Below are 27625 nucleotides of genomic sequence, written 5' to 3'. Positions count from 1 at the left end.
CCCTCCTCCCGGTTTGCCGCCACCTGGGCCCCTCCTCAGGCCGAGTGACTCAGTTTTCCCAGGAACCCCCCCTGTGAGTTCCCCCTGTCAAGTGCTCTGGCTCCCAGCCATCTTGGGCGGGGAGCTGGCCCATAATGGCTTGGCTGGAGGTGAAGAGGACCCAACAGAGGGATGAGCTGAAAGAAGCAGGTGGCAGTGGGGGCGAAGGTCGTCTCCCAGAGGGTGAGGGTCCCTAGCTGGGCCTGCTGGGTGGGAGGGAAGGCTGCGTGAGACAGTCTGCACATGAGCCGGAGCGTCAAAGGGCTGGGCCCCCTGCCCGGGGCCGATGCAGGGCCCTCGTCCCTGCTCTCCCTGCTCCGTCCTTACCCCCTGCCATCGGTTCTCCACAAAACACTCAAACTGGTCCTTTAATGACACAAATTAGATTTATATCCTCCTTAGATTGATTCTTTCAGCAAATATTTATGAATGCCTATATTTGCCAGGTACTGTTTTAGGCGCTGGGGATACAACAGTGAACACAAAACAAAGTCTGCCCCTAGTGATATTTGAGTGGAATTCCAAGTCCTCTGCTCAAAATTCCTGAATGTCTGCCCATCTCTTCCAAATAATAGGCAACCACGCGTCCCCATTATCCATTACTGCTGGAGAAACCCCCCAAACTTAGCAGTGGGAAGCAACTACTATTATTACTATTATCAGTCTCACTGTTCAGGGTCTGGAAGGGCTCAGCTAGGCAGTTCTCACTCGGGGATGCTTGCACTTCCCGTCAGATGGTGGCAGGCTGGTGTGTCTCAGAGGTTTTGTCACTTGCATGTCTGGCAGTAGACGTGACTGTCAGTGAGCCTTACCTGGGACTCTCGCCTGAAATACCTACAGTTGGACAAGAGTCCCAAGAGAGACAGAGACAGACAGAGACAGAGACAGAGTGAGCACACCAGGAAGAAAAGCTGTCTCCTGCCTATGTTGTCTTTGAAGGAAAGACAGCCTCCGTTCCAGACCTTCCGTTTCCCTGACTCCAGCCCTTACTCAGAGAGGATAATTTGACTCCTCTTGATGGGGTGAGAGTCCAACAATCAGGGGAATGCAAAGCCACATCATTGCTTCCGAGGCTTTACAGAGGCAGCCCCGGGCCCCTCCTCCTCGTCCCCTCCCGGGGTGTCGGTCACTCCATTTCCGTAGCCCCAGCCTTCTTGCTGTTCCTCGGCCATGGCAGCACCCCTGCCCCAGAGCCTTTGCCACGCTGTCCCCTCTGCCAGGGGTGCTCTTCCCCACGGGGTCTCCATGGCTTGTCTCTCCCATCAGCACTGGGCTCGGCTGTCACCCTCTCAGAAAGAGCCTCACCAGCGTCCCTACGTAAAAGCGCCCTGCCCCGGCACCCTCTAGCCCTTGCCCTGCTTTGTGTACCGGTAGAGCACTTGTCACCCCCTGACACGTAGTGCCCTTCCGTGGGCATTCATCTGTGTCCGGTTCTAGGATGTAAGCTCCCCGAGGCCAGGAACATTGGCCTCTTCACTGTGACTCCAGCGCCTGGAACAGAGACGACACATTCTCATACTCCATCCTCACTTGCTCAGTGAGCGAGGGGATGAAAAGGCGTCCACATGGAGACTCCCTTGGTTTGGCGTGTAAGTCAGCCCTGCTAGCCAGTGGTTTGTGAAATGTATGGTCGTCTGGGAGACTCAGATCCCCTAAGGGCCTGATGGCCCATGGTCGTGTCCCCAGTGTGGAATGCAGCCCCCTCAGGGCAGTGGGAGCCTCTGGGTGGTGTGGAGCCGAGAATGTTAATATTTCCCACTAACTTCTGCTTATGGCAGGTGATGGTGGATGGTCCGTTTATGGTTGTGGATATTGTTTGCTTTTAAAATAGATTTATTTAAGTAAAAACGTGACCCATGATTAGGAAAAGATATTTAGTAAATAATTGTACAGGACTCAGTACATAGGGGTAACAATTATACAGGTGGTAGGTGAACGTGTGCATTTCAGGGAAACACTAGCTTACTGAAAATATCCTGTGCAGATGGCCCTGTGGTTAGCAGAAGGGGCAAAAGGTCCTGCCATCACAGCAGGACCAGCGCCTCCACCAGTCGGCACAAGCTGGGGGAAGACCCACAAAATCATGGCTGCCCTGGGGGCATTTGTTTGGTTCCCAAGTACAGGAGAGATGTTGGGAAAAGAATGATGTGGCTGGCTTACCTGCACAACTCAGGCTGCCGTAAAAGCAGTTTGGGTTTTTAAACCCCCACCACCTGGGTGACTAACTTGGTCAACACTGGACATGGCTGTTTACTCCCCACCAATCCGCTCACACATGTGGAGGACTCTCTTCTCCAGCTCTCATCTGCTTCCCTCATAATAAGGAAGGAACCCACCAGACTGGTGTTTCTTGAGTGTGATCTGAAGATCCCGTTGCATTGAACTAACCTGGGAAGGATGTTCCAGGGGCAGAGTCCCAGGCCTGGGCCCGAGCTCCTGGGGCAGCATCTCTGGAAGTGGGGTGCAGGAACCTGCAGTCACAACATGTCCCCGTGATTTGGATGGATGGTTTTGCTGTAAGACCATGGCACTTTTCTTATGAAGCACAGTTGAAAGGACAATTCCAACATACATAAGGTCTGGAATAGAGTGGGACTCCCAGGGCACACCCACAGCTTGCCCACACTCTCCATGGCTGGGTCCATGTGGCCCTGTGGTGGTCTCTCCCAGATTTGGGAGGGGTGGTGAGTCCATTGCTATACTGCAGAATCAGAGCGCACAGGCGCCCTCCCTCAGCCTGCTCTGTGTCCTAGGGAATGCAGGGCCATAGGTTTAGGTACAGACACTGGTTAATGCATTAGGATCCCTCGGATTCTCAGGGGCCACGTTAGATCTCCCCGACTGAAAAGTGTGGTTGGTGTTAGTGGGTCTTAGGATCAGATACCAGGGTGCTCCTTGCATCCCCATGTGTGTGTCTCTCCGTGTCTCTGGTTAGTGCACGTGGCTGAGAGTGCAGCTGTGTGTGCTCAACGGGTGTTCTCCCTGTGTTGGCAGGCAGAGAAACTGAATCCCAGTGGCTGCAGGACACATGCCTGTCAGACCTCCCTGTTGGCCTGGGCCTAGATGGTGATCAGCGGGGGCTCCTGTGCACCCGTACACAGACCCAGGTGACCCCTGTGTGCCCTGGCTGGACATCTATGCCTGGTCAATCTGAAGACGACAGAAGGCACCTGTCAGAGATGTCACAGACATTTTCTGGGTCTTCAGTTCAGTGGTAAGTAAGTGGCTTAAGGGTCAGTGCAGGCCCAGTCTGCCTTGGGCCTCTGTGATGTCCCCACGTCCTGAGTGGAGCAGTGGCTCTGCTGCAGGGCTGTGTGGATGGCTGCATGCCTGCTTGCATGGCTCTGGGTCCCCAGGGTGCATGTGAGTTTGTCTGCTGCATCTGTCAGTGTCTATATGCCTCTTGCCACCATGGGGCCTGGGTGGGCCTGAAAACTTAGGTTCTTTCTCTGTTACTAGTACAATCAGAATACTTTTTATTCCCATTTGTCTATCCTGCTGGTTTGAAACCTGACAGGCTGTGGACATCCTCTTTCTCGGAATAGACTTGAAAAGGTATGACACAGTGATTCAAGTGACAGCAATGAAAGCAGACAGACCTGGGGCCCGGTGCCTGCTCCCCACTTAGCAGCTGGGGATCTCCAGCAAGATCACTGAGCTTCAGCTGCTGTCAGTGGAGGGATCGGGAAAAGACCCTGTTTCCCAGGGCTGGGTCTGTGTCATCTTGCTTCCTGCCCAAGTGGGAACTGTCTATGCTCTGTGTGGGACTTATCTTCTGAGAAGGGGCACTCGGGTATGAAAGGGACCCATCTCAGTTCCGGGGCTTCTAAGTCTCCTCCAGGTAAGTGGTCTTTAGTCCCCAGGGCCCTGGGACTCCTGCAGGCTGCACAGAGGGGCTGCTTTATGAAGAGACGGTGCACACCTCTCAGATTTCCCTCTTCCTGTTGGTTCCTTGCCTTCCCTGCTTGATGGAAAAACTTGGGCCCTTGAGTGGGCCTTTCCATCAGGGCCATGGGCCTCAGCTGGGAAAATCACTTCCTGGGCATTGGGCCTGAGCCAGAAGCTATTGATTTGGTCCTGGGGCTCTGAGCTTTGAACCTGAGAAATCTCTTCATGGTCAGGAAACTGCCCCCTGAGGCCCTGGGCTTGGAGGAGGCAGGGAGGCAGCTGGTCCTGACCGCCTCTCTGTACTGCATCCTGCAGCAGCAGGGGCTGAGGGGCCGCAGGCGCAGGCTAGGAGGGATGAAGTCTTCCACATGGACTCTGCCAACTTGGAGCAAGCCGTGCTGCTCCTGCAGAGGGGCAGGCAGCCCCCAGGAGTCACCTGCGCCTGGGGCAAGGGTTTCCTGTGGGTGAGGACGCTGCCCATGGCACTGGTGGCCCATCCTCGAGCACCAGTACATCCCACAGCACCCACCTCACTCCTTCCTTTCTGCCAGACCCACAGCATGACAGTTGTGGAATCACTCATTCATTTAATTCAAACCACGAATATTTACTGAGTGACTACCCATGTCAGGGACCAGAGAGCAGGGAGCTACAGTCCTTTATATTCTTATTTTCATTTATGCTCTTTGCTTTTATGCTTAGGAAGTCCCCTCATCCAGCCACCTGATAACGGTCTACCTCTGATGCCAAGGTTCTTGTTCACAAAGCCAAAGAATGAGCTTCACAAACACTCAAGGTAGGAGAGAGCAAGGTACAGGCTTTTATTTAGAAATGAAGTGAAAGGACAGAGCTCCCAGCTCACGCCAGGAGGGGACAAGAGAGTCCATAGTGGTGCGTTGTCTAGGGGGTTTTATAGGCAGCTGAGGATTTTTCGAGAACATGAAAAAAAGCTTAGGGGTGTGGACTTGTTAAGTGGTCTCTGAATATTTAGAATTAACTTAATACAAGCAACTTCCTCTGATGATTTCTCCCTGAGATACCAGCATCTTCGTCTGGGGACCTATGAAACAAGGCCACCTGCTCAGCCCCCAAGGTGGGCTGAGGTATTGTTTGCTAAAGAGTAAGTGAAGAATTTCTAATGTCTTAACTTCTTAGGTATTAAAATGCAATCTTATCTTTAAGGTGGAATCCTTCCTACCTTTTACTGTGTTGTTTATGCCTGGGCTTATTTGCTAAATTAGTTGCCCAGTTTGCAAAATCACTTCATCAGATCTGAAGGAGGAAAGACAGCACATAGGCCTGGGCCTTTTAGTATGCTAAAGTGAACCTTACACATGATTATAAATGGTTAGCATAATAAAACATGTGCTACTCTTCTTTATCTGGGGAACATTAACTGATTTCACTGAAGAATGATTCTAGAGCTCAATGTTTAACATAGAGTTTTAGCAGGGGAGTTTCCTTGCATGTAGTTATATTGCTCTGACTGCAAATATCCCGCCCTGCCCACTCCGGAGGCCCTCACCCTACTCTGACTACATCCAGGGTCCCTATCTCACCTCCATGTGTTTTTCCAGTTATTGTTTAATTCTGGTGTCTGGTGTGAGAGAGATGCAACTTCTTAGTTTTTTTTCCTTCCAAATTAGGATGTAATCATTTATATTTAGGTTTTTAAGACAGAAATAAGACTCGTGGTAAAGTGCACAAATATTTAGCATGTGCAGCTCAGTGTGTGTATCTGTGTAACTCCCACCAGATCAAGAAAGACATAGAACACTTCCAACCCCCTGCAGGCTCCCCCAGGCCCTTTCCTAGTTTGTCCCTTTCCCCACTACAGGCAACCACTAACTATTCTGAGCCCTCTCATCAGGTAGTTATTTTCCCAGGTCCGGTAAAAGGTAGAGGTTCTTCACTGACCACATTTCAATTGATTGGATAATCCTAGGTAAACGAGCCTCAGACATTGTTCCAGAGGCTTCACCCACACTGGCTTGTCTCCTTATCTCTCCCTAGGAGATAGGTGTTGCCACTGTGGCCCCACTGTCCTCCTGGGAAAATGAGAAGTGAAGCTCAGAGAGAAAAGCTGGCTGATACTAGGCCAGGACCGAGCCCCCAGCAGCCTGACCCAGAGCCTTCCCAGCTGACCATGGCTCTCTACTGCTAAGGAAATTTGCCTCCATCTCCACAGGAACCTCTATTACAGTGTGAAAGTACTTTCATTCACCCAGATAGAATTTTTCTTTTTCTTTGGAAATAATTTTAGGCTCCCAAGAACTTGCAAAAATAGTAGAGTTCCCATGTCTCTTTACCTAGTTCTCCCAGTGATAATATCTTATGTAACCACAGTACATTAAATAAAGTGTTAAATAATGACTTTCTACTTCTAAAGCGTCAGAGATAATTGATGCTCAACCTTATCTTTTAGCCTTGATGATTTGATTTCCCCCACTGAAGCTATCTATGAATGATGATAATAATTGATAGTCTAAAATCATATATTGACCTTTTACCATGGCCCAGGCATTACACCAAACACTTTACATACATGACTTAACTTCATTCTGTTACACTGACCATAATTGTCTGTGTAAAGAAAACTAAAAAATAGTAATAGTTATAATTGTTGAGTATTCACCATGTGCCAGGCACTGTTTTATATGCTTTATCTACTTTAATCTCTCCAGCAAACCTGTGAAGTAGATCCTGTTATTAGTCCTATTTTACAAATGAGAAAACTGACACACATAAAGGTAAAATTATTTATGCAAACTCACAGGTAAAATTAAAATTTGAACCCAGAAAGTATAATTCCTTAGCCCATAGAGCAAGCACTAGGCTGTATTACAGCCATAGCAGTATTACAACCACAGCCTGCTTCCTTTCCCTTCTTTGAGCACTGGAATGAGGCCCTGGAGAATAATCTGGTCAAGTCCTCCAAAACTAACCAAATCTGTCCTTCCCTGGCCATTGCTGTTTTTCACATCCGGGCAGCAGGAATGCCAGGTGCTGCCTGCAGAGCCCCACTGTGGCCTCCAGATGGCGCAGTCAAGCATCATTTATTTTTCAATTAATGTTCTGTCATTCATTAGAGTGAGGAAGAGGAGCATAGGCGCCATGGATGGCCCTGCCAAGAGTCGAGACAGATGGGGTGAGGGGGAGCAACAAAGAACCAGGGTAGAAGCAAAAAATAAGAGGCCTGTGGGGTGATGCCTGTCCTCCAGCAACTCATGTTGGAATGCAGGTAATAAAAACAGCTTCCTTTTCCTGGGGCCTTGCAATATGCTTGGCATTCTAAGCACTGTATACCCCTTAGCCCTCTTAAAAACCCTAGGAGGCAGGTGTTATTTTATGGTTACACAGACAAGGAATTAGAGGCTCAGGATGTGAACCAGTCGGCCAGAGGCAGAGCTTGGCCTTGAGCCTGGGACGGAATCCCAAGTTCCTGCTCCCATCCTCTGCTCTTCCTCCACCTAACAGCCTGGGGAGGGGGTGGGGGGATGGCGGGACCCCAGCACACACGCCTGACGACTGGCTTGAGCAGTTAGTTATCTTCACCTCCCTCCCTAGACGTTTAGGACCCCAAAGGCAGACTTGGCTTCAGGAGAACAGGAGACTTGCCCTCGCAGGACGGGAAGAAGATTCCTGCCTTGGCCCTCAAGGAGCTGACCGCGCTCTGTGACGACGTCCTGGGCTTGGACTGAAGAGGAGCAAGGTGGGAAAGTGGAAGGCAACGGGTCAGCAGCGGGCCGGCGGCTAAAGTACCGGCTTTCCCACCCAGGGAGCCGGTGAGGAATCCTTCAGCAAAACATGCTTAGCTGCTCTAGTTCTTTCTGTCATATATATTTTTCTGCATATAAAAACAATTCTTGCTCTTCATAGAGAAAAAGACAAAAAGGGAAAATACAACTCAGATATAAGCACTATTAACTTTTAGAGTATCATCTTCTCTGTGTATGTGTGTGTGTGTTTTCCTTTTTTCATAATATTATAGAATTATGGATATTTCTCATTGTATCATTCAGATGTTGCTACAATAATGTTACATAACAAGCAACCCCAAAACTCGTGACTTAAAATCACAATTATTTCCTGTTGCTCATGTGTTTGTGGGTGAGCTGGAAGTTAGTTGGCTGATCTAGGCTGCACTTGGATTAAGCTGTAGACGGGGTCTGGTTTGGCTTCACATGTCTCTCATCCTCCTGGGACCAGCAGGCCGCCTGAAGCCTGTCCTTACAGCAATGGCAGAAGCACAAGAAGGCAAACCCTACCACACAATGCGTTTTAAACCCCTGTATGTGTCATGGAGACTACTGCTGCATTGGGCAAAACTATCACCTGGCTGACTAGCCACGAGTGGGGAAGTAGTTTCTGCTTCTTTAGTGGGAAGAATTGCAAATTCACATGTCAAAGGGTGTGTGACATCCTACTCACAAGGAGGAGTAATGAACTTGAAACAATAGCATCACTTACCATAACTATTAAATATTCTTTGAAAACATGATTTTTCATCAGCACACGGTTTTCCTCCTTATGGATATATCCTAATTTATTTAACCATTTCCCTATTGGTGAACTTTATTATTTCCATGTTTTTCCTATTATGAAACACAATCACTATTGCTGCACACAGAACTCTGAATGCATCTTAGATTATTTTACAATATACTTAAAGTTCTTGGCTTGTATTAGCCTTAAATGGTATATGAGAGTGTTCATCTCACTGCATCACTGTCAGCTTTACACATTATGATTTTTTGTTTGTTTCTTTAAAGACGAGATAGTGGTGGATAAGAAAGGCCAAAGGGAGGGAGTTAGCTGAGAAAGTATAGGTAAGTGAAGGGAGGATGAGAGGAATTGCTGAGTAGATTTGGAAGGAGAAGTTTTCCCCAGAAGACTGTGAGGCAGGATGGATGAGAAAACCAGGCAAACGCATTTCTTAGGAACTCAGCCCATCCGTGCAGGTCTAGACCCTCTACCCCAGGCATTACGTATCATACGGCAGCAGCACATTTTCTCTCTAACACCTCTTTGTTCAGCTGAGATTTTTCTGCTCTGTGATGTATCCAACATTTTCATTATTGCTGAGGCTAAATGTTCTGCTCCAGAGATATGGAGAAGTTTGAGCTCACCCATTCTCCAGACAGCTCAGTCCTCACACACGAAAAGGATTCTGAGTCTAGTCATCCAGGAGATCTTGTGGGTTGGAGCCCAGTTATTCCAGGAAGTGAAACACCCCTTCTGCTCCTTTGACTTCCAGCCCCTTGATGCCCTGCTCGAAGCGGACTGCAAAGCCCTCCCCAGCACCCAGGTCCTGCTGGTACGTCAAGCTCTAAGTTGGCCCCAGCTTGGCTTATTTAGCTGTAAGAAGGCTGTCTCTGGCCACCACAATGGGAGATGTCTAGCCTGAGGGATGACAGTATGGACTTTGGAACCAGAAGACCTGGGTTCAAATTCTAAGCGATGCTTGCCAGCTGAGAGACTTGAGATGAATTTTTGAGCCTCAGTGAGTCCCCCTTTCAGTATGTGTGCAGTTAAAACAGTATCTTCCTTTTATGAATGATAAAGTGAGGAACACGCATGTGAAGCCCTCCCAGCAGGGGCTGGCTCCCGGGCATAGGCAGGAAAGCTGTTAATTCTTCCTTTTCGAGGCCCTTCAAGCATGCTGCTCTTCTGGTCTCTGGGGGAGACAGGCGCACCTGTTTGATCCCCACTTTTCAATGCTTGCTGGTTTAAACATTGGCTTCTTTCTCTCATAGCTGCTGTCCTGTTGGAAAAGGGAGGGCTGGATATGGAAGGCATCCCAGGGGCTCTGGATCGCAGGTTCAGGTCAAGGTAACCATGTGGCTTCCCCCACTCCACGGAGGCTGCCTCCCCCAGCACCCTCCCATGTGCACTGAGCCAGGGGAGAATCAGTGCACAGCTTGTCATGTTCTGTCTTGGTCTCTGTTTGACAGGGTGGAGATGGTACAATATGGCTCAGGGGTTGTGGGTGTGGGTCCCGGGGTCAGACTGCCAACATTTATTGAGTGAAACCCTGTGCTAACACACATCAAGCCATTTGATCCTCATATCAACCTTATCGTACCAGAGTGGGTGCTATTATTGTCCCCACTTTGCAGATGAGGAAATTGAGTCCCAGAGACGGGGTACGTGGTAGATCCTTGGGCCAACTTCTCATTAGTGACTCTTTTTTCTTCAGGGGCTGGAACAAAAGCTGGAGAGAGATTTCCACACTGGCTTTTTTAGCTGGGATGAGGTTTACCACAATGACACATCTGATCTGCTCAAAAGGTTCATCAGAGAGCTGCCAGCACCTCGGCTCACTGCTGAGTGCCTCCTCACCTTCGCTGTGGTGCCCAGTGAGTGTGCCCCAGCCCTTTATGTTTGCAGAGAAGAGCATTTGATGCCACTGGCCTTGATTGATTAGGGGACATGGTGGTGATTGCTGACCCGCTGCATTTCTGATCCTGGCTATAGCTCTCCAACTGCACATCTGGGTGCATGTATGTTTGCGTACATGTGTTACTTTTACTCACACAGTATAGAGAGTGAGCTCTGTGACCAGCACTGGCTGGGGTTCTGTCTGAACTGACACTAGCCCAGGAAACAGTTCCAGGCCTTAGGAAAAAGGGTTTTCTGGCTGTCCTGGATTTTCCAACCCTGGACTCTCCCCTTAAAAACAAGGGGCCTCCAGGCCAGGCGAGGGCAAGTCTCTGAGTCACCACAGACTGAGGTTCTCCCTCTTCCCTCAGACATCCTGGACCTGAAACAGCGCCTGCAGGCTCTTCACCCACTCATCCTGCTCCTCCCAGAACCCAACAGAAATGCCCTGAAGATAGAAGTTTCCAGAGCTGCCTCCCTCCATTCTATCACCTCAACCCAGAGCCACAATAACAGCTCCAAATGTGCTCATTCATTCATTCAACAACTACCCCAGGGACTGTGTGCAGTCAGTGGAGACCAACAGTGGTGGCCACGCCTTTCCTGAGACTTTTTCATGGAGGAAGCAGAGAGTCCTGAGAGAAAGCAGAGAGTCCTGAGAGGAAGCAGCGCTTGCTGGAGTGGGCCCTGCCCAGCATCTCTTTTGTACGGTGCTAACAGGTCTTAAGGGGGAAATGGTTATGTGTCCAGATAAGACCAGGCAACACTGAGGTAATGAAACAAGGTTAAGGATCACTCTTTCCAACAAGACCTCTCAAAGCCTTTGAGATGCTGAGGCTTTATGAATCTCCAAGTGGGACTGGAGTATGTAGCATATTCCCAGCCTGGTTAGTCATGAACCCCTTTTGCTGTGGAAAGCATTGCATGGCACTGGTGTTCTGCGGGGCGCCAATTTGGGAAACACTCCCAGGGAACTCCCACTGTATGTCTGGCAGTGGGTGCTCAGAGCTGGGGGCTGGGGCTGGGACTCAGCGTCTGCTTGGCCCCCAGCACCCTCCTGGTTGTCCTTGGGTCGAGCCCAAGATGTACCTCTAGGATGAGGCAGTGAGGAGGCCCCAGGAGCACTGCAGTCCTTGTCTGACACGGACACAGGAGGCCTCAAACAAGTAACCAGCTAGAGCTGGGCTCGGGGAGCCTCGGCTCCTTGTGCCTCAGCTTTGGTTGAAGCGACAGCCTCTTTGAATTTCTGCTTCCTTTTCAGTGAACTGAAGATAATAGTAGAATCTTGTGTGAATCTAAAAAGCTAACACATGAGGAATCACAGAGTAGAAGGCATGGTACTTTGCAAATGCTCAGTATATACTCTTCCTTTCTTTCTTCCATCTTTCCATTCATCCACCCACCCATCTGTCCATCTATCAGTCTGTCTCCATCCATTCATCTTTCAACCTTCCAGTTCTGCCCCTTTCCCTTCATCCTACTGTCTATGTGGCCTTGGGCACATTCTCCAAGCCACAGTTTCCTTCTCTGTAAAATGGGTACATGTCATAGACTTTCATGAGGATTAAATGAGATGATAAATGCACATAAGGTGCTAAACAAGGGACCAGGAACACAAAAAATACTTAATAAATGGAAGCTATTAGCATCCTCTCCCATTCTTCCCATTGTCTCTGCTTCCCTATTTTTTCCTTTGCCTTCGAGGCAGATCTAGACCCCCCAAAAAGGTGCTGTCCTGGGCCTCTCCCAGAACTGTGGTTCGTTTCTGCCTGGAAGTTGAGGTCTGACCCAGATGTCTCATTAACCTCTGAGAGAGGACAGCAGGGAAGGGCATGGGCCACATTTTGCAGAACAGGAAACAGACACAGAGAGGTCATGGTGGGCTGATGGCAAGCTGGAATGAAACCCTTATTCCAGCCCCTGGACCTTTCCAAGTGCCCCCGAGTTGTGCAGTGTGGTGCTCTGGGAAAGGTGGGGAGCACCAGGCTGCGCCGAGATATGAGGGAGGTCCTGTCCTTTCCCCAGGCCCTCCTGGAATTCCTCAAGACGGTGGTGGCCCAGGAGCCAAGCAACAAGATGACACTGTGGAACGTTTCCCTGGTGATGGCCCCTAATCTCTTCCTGCACCCAGGGCAGTCCCCTAAACTCTCCAAGGGCAGGGAGAACAGCTGGCAGAGGGGCAGCCGAAGTGGTGCAAACGATGGTACACTGCCAGGACCTGCTCTGGACGGTGAGCGCTGTGGGCCACGAGGGGAGGGGCGGGGTGTCTGTCTGAGGAGCAGGACAGGCCCCTGCCCTCCTCGGGTACGGCTGTGCTGATGCCCCTGCCATCCAGGACTGTGGGTCCTGTGCTCTCCAGTCCCTAGTTACATCTCTTCCGGGACTTGTGTCGGATGCCACGTGAAGGCCGGTGTCTTCCTCCTCTCCCGCCCTGGTGTAGACCAAGAAGAGTCTACACTGTCTCCACCTTCACACCTCCCAGTCCCCTGCCATCTGGTCTACCCAGATTATGGGTGTTCCCTGAGTTCCCACAAAGAATCCTTCACATGGAGGTTTTAGTGATACTGAAAAGCCCCACCCGTGAGGCCCAAGAGCACAGGGCCTGCCCAGGTGGAGCTGGAGCCAGGTGACCTAGACAGTTCCTGCCCCAGCGTGGGCCTTGCCCTGAGTAACAGTTAGATGCAAGGGTGAGGGGCCAGGGGAGGGTGACTCCTCTGAGGCATGGGCACACGGCCTGCTCAAAGCTGAGGGCAGGGCAGGCACACTGAGACCAGTGGCTCTCTGTGCCCCCAGCAGAAGGTCACACTGCCCACCACAGCTGCCAGGCTACTTCACTTAGACATGTGCAGCCTCTTCACCCATCTCTCTTTTCATCCGGCCACCCTTCAGTCCTGCATCATCCACCCATTCCCCTCTCCTCCCTCCTCCGCTTTTCCTTCTCTCCCGTTCTCTACCCTTCCTCCATCCATAAAGTCATTAAGATAGTCTTTTTATTCCAGAAGCCAGCCAGTGAAGCCCTCTGACTCTTCCCAGTTTCTGCCACACCTTGGTGTTCTCAGCACACCAAATGCCAGCTGCTTCTCCAAACTCATCCTGTGCTTCACACTCCTGAGCGTTTGCTTATGCTGTTCACTGTGCCTGGAATTCCCGTCCGTTTTGATAAAGAGCAGGCGCCCGGTGCCCTCTGCTCATTCCTCAAGACCTAGTTGGAGCGTCAGCTGCTCCGCCGACAACCCCTGCCCCTCCCACAAAAGGTACAGGTCCGCGCCCCGCCGCGTAGCTCCTCTCTCCTCTGTGTTCCTTCAGCTCTCTGAGGTAATGTGACTGTTAAAATACATTAGATTAGAATACTTTTACCGCAGGGAGTTTTAAAACGTCAAGAAATGCGTAAATGTCTTGTAAAAGTTTCAGGCACAGATGCAGGTAAAGTACATGGAAGCGCCCCCACCCCTTCCCCCGCGTGTATCGTCTTGCTTAAGTGTCCCACAGCCGGAAGTCAGGAAGCCCAGAATGGTACCCGGTTGTCAGACCTCAGGCCACACGCTCGTTATTATCAGGGGCCGTGGAGTCCGGATTTTGTCTGCTGGGTTCTGATTGGATAGAGGGGCGGGGCTTGACCAGGGACCCTTTGGGAATTGGCCGCGCCCGGGTGGCTGGGGTTGTCAGAGCCTGAGCCCTCTCCGGGGATGCCCCTGCCTCAGTGAGCCAGTGTGCCGCTGGCCCAGGCTCAGGAGTAGGAGCAGGGCACTCCAGCCTCTGTCCGGGGGACGGCTGTCACTGAGCCCGAGGGTGGGCTCTGCTCCCACAGTCCCTACTCCATTCCCTCTTAGGGGCGAAATGCCTCCCCTCCTCCCACTGAACTAGTGCTGCAGCCCCAAGTTCAACAAGTTTGAACATGTCAAATTCAAGAGGTTCACGTCTTGCCAAGCCCTGCGTGGGTGCTGGGACAGGGAAGAGGTCAGTGACCCTGGCCGACTGCTCTCACCCCAGCAGCCCCATGCCCCTGTTAAGACTTAATTCTTTCTGACCAGGTCGCCTCTGTTGGTCGCGCAAGTGCAAAAACAATGAGAGCAATGGCCGTCGATCCCAGCTCTCCAACCGGAGCCTCAAGACCTGGCTATGAAGGATACACGCAGACAGGGCCAAGGCGGGGGTTGGCCCCTAGGCGGTGAGTTCCGCCCGCCTAGGGGGGCTGAAGGACGGGTCGGGCGGCTGGAGGGCACCTGTAGCGGGGCGCAACGCAACAGCCAGGAATACACTCTACCGGCTTGTCCGGAACGGCGCTGCCGACGATCGCCACTAGAGGGCGCGCCAGCCCCATGCAGCGAGCGGGGAGGCAGAGTCAGAAAGGAGGGAGATGACGCCACTGGTCAATTCTGCTGTCTGCATGATACCTGTTTGTATAAACTATATGCATGCGTTTGTAGGTGCATTGTATGCACCTCTGTTGTGTGTACAAGTGTGAACACGTGCACACGTATATTTCTATGCCCGTGTTTGTGCACGCACACTTCAGAGGATATTACGTATGTGGACACATGATCTGTGCACAAGTACCTGTTGTGGTGTGTGTGTGTGTGTGTGCTTCTTGTGTATTTAGCGTGGGTATTTGTGTAAGTGCACGTGTACGTGCGTGTGCTTATGCACACACATTTGAATTCTAGGCATCTTTCTCTGCAGATTCCCAAAGTGGCAAAGATCCAGGCAGCCTGGTCTACCAAAGATCCCCTGGAGGTGCCCCTGATCCCCAACACCAAAGTGGCCCATGTTCTCAGGCAGTTCATAGGGCACCTCTGCCCTGGTTCACAGGGTCAGGAAAGCAGTGAGGACAAAGACAGCCTCTTTCAACTGTAAGGGACACCTCCCTGAAATAGGAGCCTCTCCCCTGCAGGGAGCAGGAGTGGGTGCAAGGTGAAGTCAGCTGTTGAGGGCAGCTGTACATGCCACTAGGCTTTCTCTCTCTGGGATAGTCAGAACAGGGTTCTCTAGCCTTCTTAGAGCGCTTCTTGGCTCCAAATAATAATGATAATAGCTACCATTCATTCATTCATTCATTCATTCATTTAATGGGTATTTAATGAATGTCCACTACAGACCAGGTACCAATTAGAGTGCTAGAATCACAATGAAAAGAACAGACAGAGGCCCTGGTCTTACAAGCTCACAGCCCTGAGGAAGAGAGGAACATGAATCGAATTAGCCACCAAGGAAATGTTCAAGTTACAAATTATATTAGATTTTATAAGAAATACAGGGAACAATGTAAATGTAAAATAAGCCACCTGGTATAGTCTGGTGAGTGAGGTAGAGCTACCAGGAACAGAAAACTGCATGTGCAAAGGTCCTAAGGAAGCATGGTCAAGGGGCTGAGAGAGATCAGTGAGACTGATATGCAAGTGTCATTCCAGGATGCAAGAAACAGCTTGAGCTCCGTGATGTAGTTGGCACAAAGGACTCTTGGACTTAGCAGGTGTCTAGTCTAGCTCCTCCTTGAACAGACAGGAAAACTAAGGTCCAGAGAGGGGAAGGGGCTTGACCAGGGCCACACAACAGATCGGGGCAATTCTAATATTGAACTCAGGGTATCACATATCAATTATATGATACCTATGTGATAATTTTAGCTACCATACATAATCATACAATATCCATAAGACATCTTGACTCAGAATTTGCCCCTCACAGCAGGCTCCTGTCCCCATCTGTTACCCCTCACCCTATCACCCTCACAGCCTGCATTCTGATGCTCAACAGATCAGGGCCTTTTTGGGGGGGGACCCATGGCTGACCCTCCCCAAATGCCACACAACTGCCTCTTCCCTGCCTCTGGGCTCTTTCCTGGGCTCCAGCTCTCTCAGGAGAGTCTTATGTCTCATCTCTCACCTGGGACCAGAAATCAGAGGATCTCCCCTCCCAGGCCTGGAGCCATAAACAGGTGTGGTCACACTGCCTCTGGCACAAGGGGTGAGCTGTTCTCTCTGCCGTGCAGCAGGTTCCCAAAGTCAGCCAGCGTCTTCCTCTGCGAAGTTGAAGGGAGTATCAGGAAGTTTCTGGTGGGGAACGGGTCCGAGCCAGGTCCCCGGGAAGTCTGTGGCCTGTACTGCTCACCGGATCCTTCTGGGGGGGCCGCCCCAGGAAGAGCCTTCCCCTCAGGCCTCTGTCTCCCATGAAACCAGGTGGAACCCTGCTGTGAGGTCAAGGTCAGCCTGGGCCACATCCTGGAGTGTGGGGTTGGCCTGGGGCTGCCCTTAGGCATAAAGAGGGCAGCCTTTTTTGTTCAGTGTGACAGGTTTCAGTACCACCAGTGAAACTGATGCCTCTGGGCCACCCTCGATGAAGCAGGCCCCCTCCTGGGCCAATGACCATGGACTCCTTAGGGAATTCTGCAAACGCATGCCCAGCTCCGAGTGCCCCAGCTTTAGTGGGAACCCAGGATGGGCAGCCATCCTCAGCTGCAGTCTCTACAGCAATGATTCTCAGTCTTCAGCAGTGTCTCAGAGTCACCTGGAGGGCTATTCAACACAGGTGGCTGGGCCCCGAGAATCTGCATTTCTCACAAGTTCCCAGGCGATGCCATGTTGCTGGTCCAGGGGCCACACTTTGAGGCACTGGCCAAGTTGCAGAGGCTAAAATAAGGCTTCAGCAGCAGTGAAGGAGGGAGTGAGTAGGGGTGAAGTCTGGCCTTGGCCACACTGTGGCTCTGGAGGCAAGTTGCAGCCCAGTGGTTCCCTTTAGAGGGAGGCTGGTCTTCCTACTTCTATATCAGTCAGTCACTGGCTGTGGACTGCGCGGAGGGGCTGGGCATACCTACGCAAGCAAAGCATCTGGCGTCTGGGGAGGTCCGTTTTCCAGAGAAAATGGTAGCTGTGGGCCATAGCAGCCAAGACTCAAACAGCTTGGGGGCAGCGCAGTGCCAGCAGCATTTCCTCAGCCCCACCCCCACGCCTGCTTCCCACAGGTGAGTGTCGCCTGGACCCATTTGCTGGCCTCTTAGATCTGTCCTGCGCTAATCCCCCACAGTGAATGGGTCATTAAACAGAGCCCCACCTAAGGCCCGGGACTCTAGGGAGCAGCCCTGATGTCACATCCCTGGCCCCGAGGGCTCTGGGTACCCAGCATAGGAACACAGCTGCTTGAGGGGAAGGTCTGGACATTCCTCTGAGGCATCCTTCTCTGAAATGCCTCTCAGATCCCACAGAGGACTCGGGTCTGGGGCTCTCTCCTCCCCGCAGAACCACACATAGAGCCCTCTGTAGGCTAGCTGGCTCCGACGCCACACCTAGTGCATGACCACACCCCCTGGGGGACCTGGATCCCCATGGATTTTAGTCTGGGATTCCCAGCCCTGGAGAAAATAAAACATGCAGCACGTTTATCAAGAAGCAGTTGCTTTATCCAGGAAAAACTTTGAAAGTGTCCCTACTATATATAGTGTGGCAGTGCTGGGGAGAAGCTAGAAGAGCTCTGTGGCCTTGGGCAGGCATCTTGCCCTCTCTGAGCTGCTTTGAAAGATGAGGGGGTCAGGCCTCAGGGATGGGGAGCAAACGCTGTGGCCAGGAACAGCCCTGGGAGAATTAGAAAGAAGAAAACCCTCCCTTTACAGTTCTTGTGTTTTAAATACTGCTTTGTACAATCTTGTCATTTTCCAATATGATATTTAAATTCTATTTGAACATTAAAGGCACAAGTTAAATGTCACTTTTACTTCATTCAAGGTCTTTTTCTCCCCAGTCTAGCTCCTAGTGGGTGATGTTCTCCCAGCAAGTAAGCATGGGAGCTTGGTGATGAGAACGTCTTACCGTGTTTCTCAGGGGGCTCCGGCCTCAGCATGAACCTGTAGCCAAGATGAGAACTCAGAAAGGGAGGAGTGGAGTCGTGATAACAGTTGCAGAAAGGGGTGGTCCTGCAAGGACAGCTTCTCTGGGGTCCTTTCCCTACCCCTCTCTCTCCAACACTCCCAGGTCTCTCCCCTCCCCCTTTACCCTTTCCAGAATCTGTCTGGCTTCAGGTGAAGCCTCCACCCATTAACTCAACAATGAATTGATTAAGCACAAGAGCTTTATAAGCTTAATCTTCACAATAGTCCAGTGTCTCAGTTTGGGATCCCTGAGAAGTCCCTGAGACCATGATTCCAGTGCAAACAGTAACCCCAAGAAAAGAGGGAAGGGGAAGGTGGAAAGGGGAGGCAGCCCATAAGAGGATGCGTCATCAAGCAAGTTACCCTTGCGGGCAACCAGAGCTTAATTCTGGGGAACTCTGAGAAACAATGGAGGAGATACTCATCAGCATTACACCCACCCAAAGGGCACGGGAACTGGGCATTTATTCACCAACTCCTGTGAGTCATTGGTTGAGGGCTGCTCCGGAGGATGGTGGGCGTTTTTTCCCTGGCGCATCTTGCCTGCATGAGCGCAGGTGAGGTGGGCTCCAGGAACCAGAGAAAGCACTCACGTGAAGACATACAGATGCTGGCAGTTAGAAGCCGGCCTCCGTGCCCTGAAATGATGAGTGCAGAAGGGACACTGGTGGTGCACTGACAGCGCCTGCTGCACCTTGTCAGGTGGTGGTGGTGGTGCTGATGGGGGTGATGGTACAGATGGTGATGATGATGAAGGTAATGATGGTGCACATGGTGGTGATGACGGTGGTGGTGCGAAGTCTCAATGCTTCAATGCCTTTTAACTGCACTCTCTTCTTCCCTCCTGTCTATCCTCTGTACATAGTGGTCCTTGTGAAACAAAATTTCAATTCTAATGAAAGGCATCTTCTGAAAACCTTCCGGAGGCGTCCTATACTACTTAGAATAGTGTCCCAACTCCTTATCCTGGCCTGTGAGATCCATCTAATGTTTCTGATGCCTCTTCACTCATATCCCCCTCACTGCAAAGCCAGCCACATGAGCCTCCTGTCAATTTCTCGGACATACCAAGTTCCTTCCTGCTGTTGGGCTTCTAAACTGACTGTTCTCTCTGCCTAAACACTCTTGACCCAGTTATTCCAGGGACAGCTCTGTTCATGTCTGAGTCTCAGCTCAGATGCCCCTTCTTTACAGAGGCCTGCGCCACCCATCCCCCGATGTTGCTCCCTCTCCTACTCTCTCACCACCTTAACTTTCTTCCTGGTACTTATCATACCTGAACTTATCTTAGTATTTTAATCATCTGTCTGCCCAACTAGGAGGTAGCCCCATGAAACAGAGGCCATGTGTGTTTTTGTTCACCTTTGTGGATATAATGGTACACAGTAGGTGCTCAACAAAAATCTGTTGGACGAATGAATGAATAAATGCATCCCTCTTTTCCCCTCTGTTTCTTCTAGAAACTGTTGCCCTCACCGCCTGATTAAATTCTGACCTCCCTGTTTCGATATGTAAAGATGAGAAAATGTACCTGGAATACCTCTACAGAGTGCTCATTATTATTATTATTAATTATTAACAAGAGCCAGGCAGTCTGAATGGTGACCAATGATATTATCTCCCCATGGTTCCCAGCACCCGCACAGGTCCCACCGCATCCTCACTCCTTCATTAACAGGGCTAGCATGACTGGAAGCTCTGTGTTTGGAGGGACAATCCTTTGACCTTGGCAGGAGGATGGGTGGGTGCCTCAGTGGGTGCCAGGAGCCCAGGCCTGGCTGTGCTAACTTTTGCACTCAGAGGGCCGCCAGCCATCAGCAGTGGATCCCTGTTTAATCACATGTCAGTTTCCCCATTCATCTTCAGCGCTATCTGAGGGCTCATCGTTTTCCACCCTGTGGCACCACGGTGATTGATGATCCTGCGCCAGCCCCTCTGCTGGGTTAGCACAGCTCACAGTGGGTGCCCAGCTTCTCCAGGCTCTTTGCAGTCTGGGGCTGATTTTGGCTGGGATCATATTCAGGAAGCCCTGTTACAGACTGCACTGTGTCCCCGCCTCCGAATTTGTATATTGAAGCCCTAGCCCCCAAGGTGACTGTATTTGGAGGTAGGGCTTTTAAGGAGGTGATCAATGTTAACCAAGGTCAAAAGGGTGGGGCCCTAATCCCCTCGACATCCCCTTTGGTCCCAACATTTTCTGAACTTACTCTGTCCTCCCTGCCTCAGTCTTTGCTGATGCTGTTCCCTCTTCTGAGAATGCTCTCCCACCTGGTTTCTGTCTGCTGAAAATTTTCAACGTGCAATCAACAAAAATTCCTGTTGAGAGCCAGGTACTGAGGATGGTGCACTGAATCAACACAGACTTTCCTTTAGGGGTTTACAGCCTAGAGAAGGAAGAAAGACATTAACTCACCACACAAAATGCTGTATAATTAGCCTCCCAGGAGGCTTCTGCAGGGAGTGATTTCTAAGCTGAACTTGAATAATGAACAGGTAAGACGTGGAAGGGCATTCCAGGCAGAAGGAACAGTATGTGTTAGGCCCAGAGCAAAGAAGGAACTGGTGTGGAGGAGACAGGGAAAGGTTGGTGTGGCTGAAGTTGAGAGAGGACACATGGGCAGTGGCCAGACTGGGCAGGGACTGAAAATGGATCCTAAGAGGTTTGGGAGAGCTAGAAGGATTTAAATCTACCAAACCACCCGGCCTGAGAATTCTTAGACCGCCCCCAGGTTTGCCCTTAGCAACCCTAAATATGACCCCCACAAGCCCCTGTATGAGACTGTCCTACTGTCTGCTCTGGGGTCCTCACTGCCCCGGGCCCTTCAAAGGGGTCTCAGACAGTGGAGTCCCTCCTCTGAGAAGCCTTCTAAGGAACCCGGAACTGCTGCACTCCCTCAGTCTCAGCATTTCTGTCTTGGGAATCTGAGGGGCACTGGGATGGAGGTGAACATTCCTCAGGCTGCCTCTGCAGGCAGGGCAGCCCAGGCTCTGGCCGGGGGTGAGATGGCAGGGTGCTGCCTGGTACCTGGCTATGGGCAGGGGGCTCCCCCACCACGTCAAAGGATCCACTCACATCTGCAGGCCACAGGATATGTGCAATTGGAGCTCTAACGTGCAATTAAGGGACCTCTAAGGGACTTCATCCACAGACTTTGGGGAGTCCCCTGTCTTAGTTTTTAGGCCTGGATGGGGAACAGGTAAATGTCACCTGTGTGCTTTGCAAGTCCAAGAAGCAAGACTGGGGTGGTATAAAGGGAACCGATGCCTGGCACACCCATCATGCTGTCCCCTGCCCCTCTGGGAGTGATGTGGGGGGAGAGGCCTTCTACTGAGAGCCCCTCGCCCCACCCCAGCCACTTTGCCTTCCGTGGGAGGGAAATGGGAGCCCCTTGTCATTGTCCCTGAATACCCGCTGGCAGGAGGCCCAGGGAGGGGGCTTCCCAATAGGGAATCTGCAGCTGCCTGTCTTTAAGGTAAAATTACCGTAATTACCCCAATTACCAAATCCATCAAGAGCTTTGGACTGAGGAGGCTGGAAAACAATTGAATCTGAGGAGTGCATCATGGGGTGGAGGCGCAAAGCGTAGGGGGAGGGGGCAGCAGTTGGTGTTGGACCAGGCTCATAATTGGGGTTGGGGTGGGAAGTGCAGAGAACTCATCATTAGCCAAGACCCCCTCTGCCCCCTCAGTGAGTCTTCTCTCCTATACTGGAAAGAAATTTTTTAAAAAGAAAAAACCTCTCCCTGGCTTCATCTCCTTTCATGGAATCCCACACCCTAGGCCAGCTGACTTGGACCCTCTGTAGCTCCTATGAGAGTTAAAGGTGGAAACACCAAGAACACAGGCTGGCATCTCCCTGGCTCTTGCTCTGTGCAAGGCCCTGTGCACACAGCTTCTCAAGCTTCGTCCCCTCCAACCCTGCGGAGCAGGCTTGGTCCCGTTTTATAGATGGGGCATTGCGCCTTCCTCTGGGCCTGCATGCTCAGGAGACCAGCCCCTGGCCCTGGCTTGCCTCTGCGCCCCTCGCCCCTGCCCCACTCGCTAACCTGCACTGTGCACAGTCACAAGGTATTTGGTGAAGGAGATGAAGTGCTGGGTGTATCACAGCTGAAGGCTGGGTTCTGACCTCCAGGAGCTCACAGCCCGGAAGGGAGGCCGGCGTCCCTCCCAGGTCCTCCGTCATGAGGAGCTGAAGGCCAGAAGCTCTCCAAGCCCAGACCTGGAGGCAGCGTCTCACCCTCAGCAAGAATGCTTCTTGGTGAGCTGGCCCAGGCCCCTCATCCCTTCTCTTCCCCTGGGCCTCAGGTTCTCATCTGTGACATGGGGGCGATCCCTCTCCTTTCCCAGACTCACTGGTGTGGCAAAACGGGGTTCTTTTTGACTCTCTCCCTCTTTTTCCTCTCTGCTCAGTGACATCAGCAAAGCAGGATTATCAAGCCCATTTTGCTGATAAGCAGACCAAGGCTTGGCCAGTCTGGCATCTGCTCTGCTGCGTCTTCTTCACCAGGGCCTTTAAATGGATGTGCTCTCCTGCCCCCAGCCCTCTTCAGCCTGCCAGGCACTGACCACTCCTCCTCCTAGGCTCCTGCAGAAGGTTGGTGCATTGCGCTGCATGAGGGCAAAGGCCAAAGGCCTCTCCTCCCAGTTACTTGCTTACTCCTACCTTGCCCGTCTCCCCCCCCCCCAACGCACCCGGCTTCCAGCGGGGGCAGGCAGATTCCAGCTCTGCCTCTGCTCCCTTTTACGCAAAACAACCATTTGGTGCTACTTTCCCACCCACCCAGCTGGAGCACAGACTCCACAATCCCTTGGACTTGGGTTTAGTTCTTAGCTGGTGTGTGGGACCTCAGGCAAGTTGCTGGGTGTCTCTGGGTCTGTGTTTCCTCATCTATAAAACTGCTGCCACCATAGAGGAGCAACCTGTGCTCACTTAATGGACTTCGACTGTATTATCAGCTCCAGCTACCATAACACACACCACCGATGGGGGGCTTACACAACAAAAATTTATTCCTCACAGTGCAGGAGGCTGGAAGTCCAAGATCAAAGTGTCAGCGGGTTTGGTTTCTCCCAAGGCCTCTATCCTTGCCTTGCAGATGGCCACCTTCTCACTGTGTCTTCCCATGACCCTTCCTCTGCGTGCACATCTTTGGTGTCTCCTCTTTTTATAAGGATATCAGTCCAGTAGGATTAGGGTGCCCCCTTCATGACCTAATTTAACCTTATGTACCTCCTCAAGGGCTCTATCTCCAAATAAAGTCACACTGGGGCTTACGCTTCAATCTGTGAATTTTGGAGGGGGTCGTACAGAGGGCCTACAATTCAGTCCTGAACAACTACTAAGCAATTGAAAGAAAGAAAAGTCAGACAAAATGGATACACTGTGTGATTTCAATGGTAGAAAAATCCAAAGGTATCCAACATGACAGGAAGTATATCTGTGGTATCTGGGGCTGGGGGAGGCTGGCTGGGAGAACCAGGGGGGCATCAGCCATGGAGCATCGTGAGCAAACTTTCCAGTGTGATGAAAATATTGTCTCTTGATTGTAGTGGTGGCTACATGGATGCATTCATTTATCAAAACTTGAACTGTACACTGAAAATGGGTGCATTTTATTGTGTGCAAATTGCACCTCAATATAATAAATACTTAAAGCCTTAAAGGGTTAAAAATAAGGTTCGAGTTAGGTCATTCTGAGTAAATGAGTTAATGCCTGCAAAGTGTGTCGATTGCAGTCTGGCACAGACTAAGTGTGCAAGTAAATGGTAACCACGGTAACCTGAAAACAGGACTTCTGCACAGTAAATGGGGCAAGAGAGAGAAATAAACACAGAGGCACACACGGGGACAGGGGCAGGGACGAGGAGGCGTGCAAGGGGATTGGAGCCGCAGATAGGCAGGGGCTGTGAACTTAGTTTCCTGGGGTCATCCGCTCTCCCTTGGCTTGGGGGAGGAGCCCCCATGACATGTCAGCATCTTCCGAGCTGTGGACCAGCCCCCGGCAACCTGCTCAGTCTCGATCTTGGTTTTCTTCATTCATTCATTCACTGACCATGCACAATGGACCACCACCCAGTACAACAAAAGACATCAGTAGCTGCTTCTGTGTACAGAGTGCAGGGCACTGCTCACTGCTTGACACTTTAGGTTGAACCAATGAAAGAGCTGATATTTGAGCAGTTTCCACTCACCAAAACAGCAGTTTCCTACAGGTCAGCCACATTTATGATTGCTTTCACCCTGATGACAGATCTGTGGAGGAGATGTGATTCTTCTTCTTTCTGTGGCCAAGACCACTGATGCTCAGGAAGATGAACTGGCCAGCCCAAGGTCCCACAGCTAAAGGAGGCTGGATTTGAATGCAGGCCTGACTGAACCCGTATGTTTCATGTTCCCTGCCCTTCAAGAGTCGGTCTAGTGGGGAGATGAACACGTTAACTGTCTCCTCACAGCACCTCCTGAGTCCCCAGACAGGCTGCCCTCAGCTATTCCGACTCTGGCTATGAGAGTCCTTGGCCTCCCGAGGATGCTCAGTCGTGCCACCCCACACATGGCTCTCCTGCCTGCCTGGGCATCCCACCCCTGCCTGGCCTGCCTCCTCCTGGCCTTGGGGGGCTTGTTGTCCAGGCAGGACTCACTGGGCTTTGGTTGGGGCTGCATTAGTGCTTCTCTGCTGCCCCAGGAGCTGGCCTCATTCTGCCCGTCTTGTCTGGACCCTGGGCCCGCCCCTCACCAGCTTTGCTTTCCAGGAAGCCTCGCTTCCAGTTCAGGTTTGTCTTTAATTCACAGCTCATTAGCAGATCAAAGGAAATGGAGATGCCCTGCATCTCAGAGACCCTCGGGCAGCCCCCTCCTCACCCTTGACAAGGTGACCCCCTTGGCATGAGGCAAGGGACTCCCCCATGGTTGTTCTTTGTGAAGCAGGAGAGGGGCCAGGACTGGCTCTCGACTCCTCCATCCATAACTGGGCCAGAGATGCAGCTGCTGGGGGGCTGAGACCAGAGCGCTGGAAGCAGCAGCAGCCCCTCCCTCTAGAGCCTGAGCAGGACAAGGACAGTTAATTCCTCTGGTGTTATCAGCTGGGCACAGACACGGGTTGCATAGCAACCCAGATTGCTCTCTGTCTCCAGTGCTCCAAAAAAAAAAAAAAAATCAGCATTTTCTCCAACCCCACATCAATGAGATGGAAATGGGCCCCAGGCAGCCCAGACTCCTTGCCCCCTAGTGTGGCTTGTTTGCAGAAAGCCTCCACCTATACCCCTTGGTGGGTCTATACTCCTAAGGTCTGCGTCTGCCTCTTGTCTCCCACATGCCAGACTAGGGGCAGGAATTCAGTAATCACCCTACGGCTGCAGGGTGGAACTGCATCAGGAGCTAGGTCTGGGTTTGTGCAAGGAAATGCTGAGCAGGCCGAGGATCTGGGTGACGGGGCGTGAACTGGGGGAGACCCGGGCAGTCCTGGCAATGGGGAATTGACTTATTCATTCATTAAGAAATATTTAATGAGCACCTATGGGTGCTATAACTCTAAGCACCCCAGATTTGGTGGGTTAAAGATGACAATTTTGTGGGTTAAAGATGCTGCCCTTGCCATGGAAATAGAAATTTTGGGGCCTCACTCTAAACCTACAGAATCAGAAATACCAGGGGTGGTGTGGAACGTGTTGTAACAGTCATTCGGCTGGTTCTCACGCATGCTCAAGTTTGAGAGGCACTGGGCTAGAGGAGTGGGGGGAGGCACTGGGGTTACCCTGAGGGTAAGATGTGTGACATGGAGGCATTCCAGGTGGTTTGCGGGTCTCAAAGTTCCACTGGCTGCTGCCAATGTCCCCCTCCTTCATGCACACCCTTGACAAGAGGGCATGCGAGGAGGAAGGGCTGCCCTTTCCTCAGTCTCTCTCGGTAGCACCTGACTCTAATGGCTGTCTTTATCTCTCCCTCCCACTCAAGAACCCTTTTGCCATGATTTCAGCATCTGTCAAATGACATAATCATGGGTAATTGTGGGCAATTCCCTTATTCACGTGCGTCTTGTGTATGAGAGTCATGTCACCCGTTCCTGCAGGTCAGCCCCCAAGTCCTAATGCGTGTAAGGACTGGAGTGGACTCTGCCCAGCACCATTAGATTTGCTGATAGGACAGTGATGGAGAAGGAATTCCCTGGAAGTGTCCCCCACCCTTCACCCTAGTTTTACATGACTAACTCATACCCCTGGCTTCCCTGTGGTGCCACTTCTTCCGTGAAGCCCTCCCTGCCTGCCACTCTGCCCTCCACGATCTGGATTATGGCTCCCTCCCTCATCACCATGAACACACAGCCCCTTTGACCTGCCCCATTATAGCACCTCTCATGCTGTTCTCTAATGGCTTAACTCCTGTCTCCACAGAAGGCAGGGTCCTTGTGCATATCATTCAGCATGACACCTCCAGCATCTCGCCCAACGTCACCAACATTCCATCAGTTCCTCATTCCGACAGCATGCCAAGGCTTGCAGCACTGTGTCATTCAAACCTGAATACTGCCCCATGAGATCAGTGCTACTGTTTTCATCCCCATTTTACAGATGAGGAGACTGAGACACAGGAAGTAAAATCCAGTGTCTAAACCCCATGGCTGAGGAGCCACAGGCAGCCTGCCTGTAATAGATAAACGCATTTTGTATTTTTGTTACTATTGTTTTTGTTGTTGTTTGAGGGAGGGGAAAACGAGAAATTTTCTTGAGTGTCTTAGTCGCCCCTGGAGTGTGCACCTGCCTCCTGACTGCTGGCCTGGAGGCCTAGCTACGAGCCCTTTACTCTAAGAGACACTCACTGACTAAGGATCTGGCATCTCTGGGTCCTGTTCAGGAGCAGGCTGCTATGTTTTGGGTACCAGAAGCCGGTGTCTCTGCTGTGATTCGGTGGTGGTCCAGGGCTCTCTAGGGAGCCGTCCCTGCAGGGCCCTGACTGGCAGCTCCTGCCAGCTCTGTCATTCAGCTCCGCATCACTCCAAGATGCAGCCATTAGCGCTGCAAATTAGCATCGTAATTGCCTTTTTAACTATTCATAGCTTGCGCCGGAGAATAGGCTGGCCCCGCCCCTCCCTGTCCCTCTCCCTGCTCGGAGAGTCCTTGGCCTCCCTCCCTGCCAGGAACACCCCGCGCTCACTCTCCCAGGAAGGATCATCACAACGTTGGGTGTCAGTTTCTCTGCCCGGTGAATGAGGATGACACTCCAAACCTCAAAGGCTTACTGTGATGCTTGTAAAACGCCTGGAGCGGCCCAGGGCACAGTGTGGGTGTTTGTGGTTCTTGTGTTGTTGTATTTGGGGACCCGAGAATAACAGCATCAGGGCCAGGCTGGCACTCGGGTCCTCATGACTCTGAGCTCAGGGCTCTCTCTGCCCCACTGTGACAATCCTTAAATTTACCTTTCCCTGCCAACAACGACTAGATGATTTGTAATCCTGGTAGCAGACG

At 51.5% G+C, this 27625-nt stretch overlaps 2 protein-coding genes across 2 annotated transcripts in view; both read left to right on the top strand.

The window, feature by feature from the left end:
- The window catches only part of ADIG (adipogenin), a 31111-nt gene extending 23358 nt beyond the window's left edge, over positions 1-7753 (top strand). The window contains exons 3-5 of the mRNA XM_037012948.2: positions 3034-3253; positions 4630-4723; positions 7495-7753. The gene's annotated coding sequence lies outside the window, so the exon portion shown is untranslated. The remainder of the gene's footprint in view (positions 1-3033; positions 3254-4629; positions 4724-7494) is intronic.
- On the top strand, positions 135-17983 carry ARHGAP40 (Rho GTPase activating protein 40). The gene is given in 18 exon segments (XM_073238032.1): positions 135-222; positions 3034-3162; positions 3165-3257; positions 4192-4538; positions 7503-7623; positions 7626-7661; positions 7706-7712; positions 8833-9260; positions 9684-9725; positions 9728-9759; positions 10127-10286; positions 10680-10768; positions 12334-12465; positions 12467-12566; positions 14340-14465; positions 14927-15159; positions 17173-17319; positions 17321-17983. Coding segments are annotated over 18 exon segments (2349 nt in total). The 3' UTR covers positions 17360-17983.
- The last annotated feature ends 9642 nt before the right edge of the window (positions 17984-27625 follow it).

This window comes from Manis javanica, chromosome 5, assembly GCF_040802235.1.
Source record: "Manis javanica isolate MJ-LG chromosome 5, MJ_LKY, whole genome shotgun sequence".
Lineage (NCBI taxonomy): Eukaryota > Metazoa > Chordata > Mammalia > Pholidota > Manidae > Manis > Manis javanica.
The sequence above is the reverse complement of the archived record's forward strand: the minus strand, read 5'-3'. Positions and strand labels throughout refer to the sequence as shown.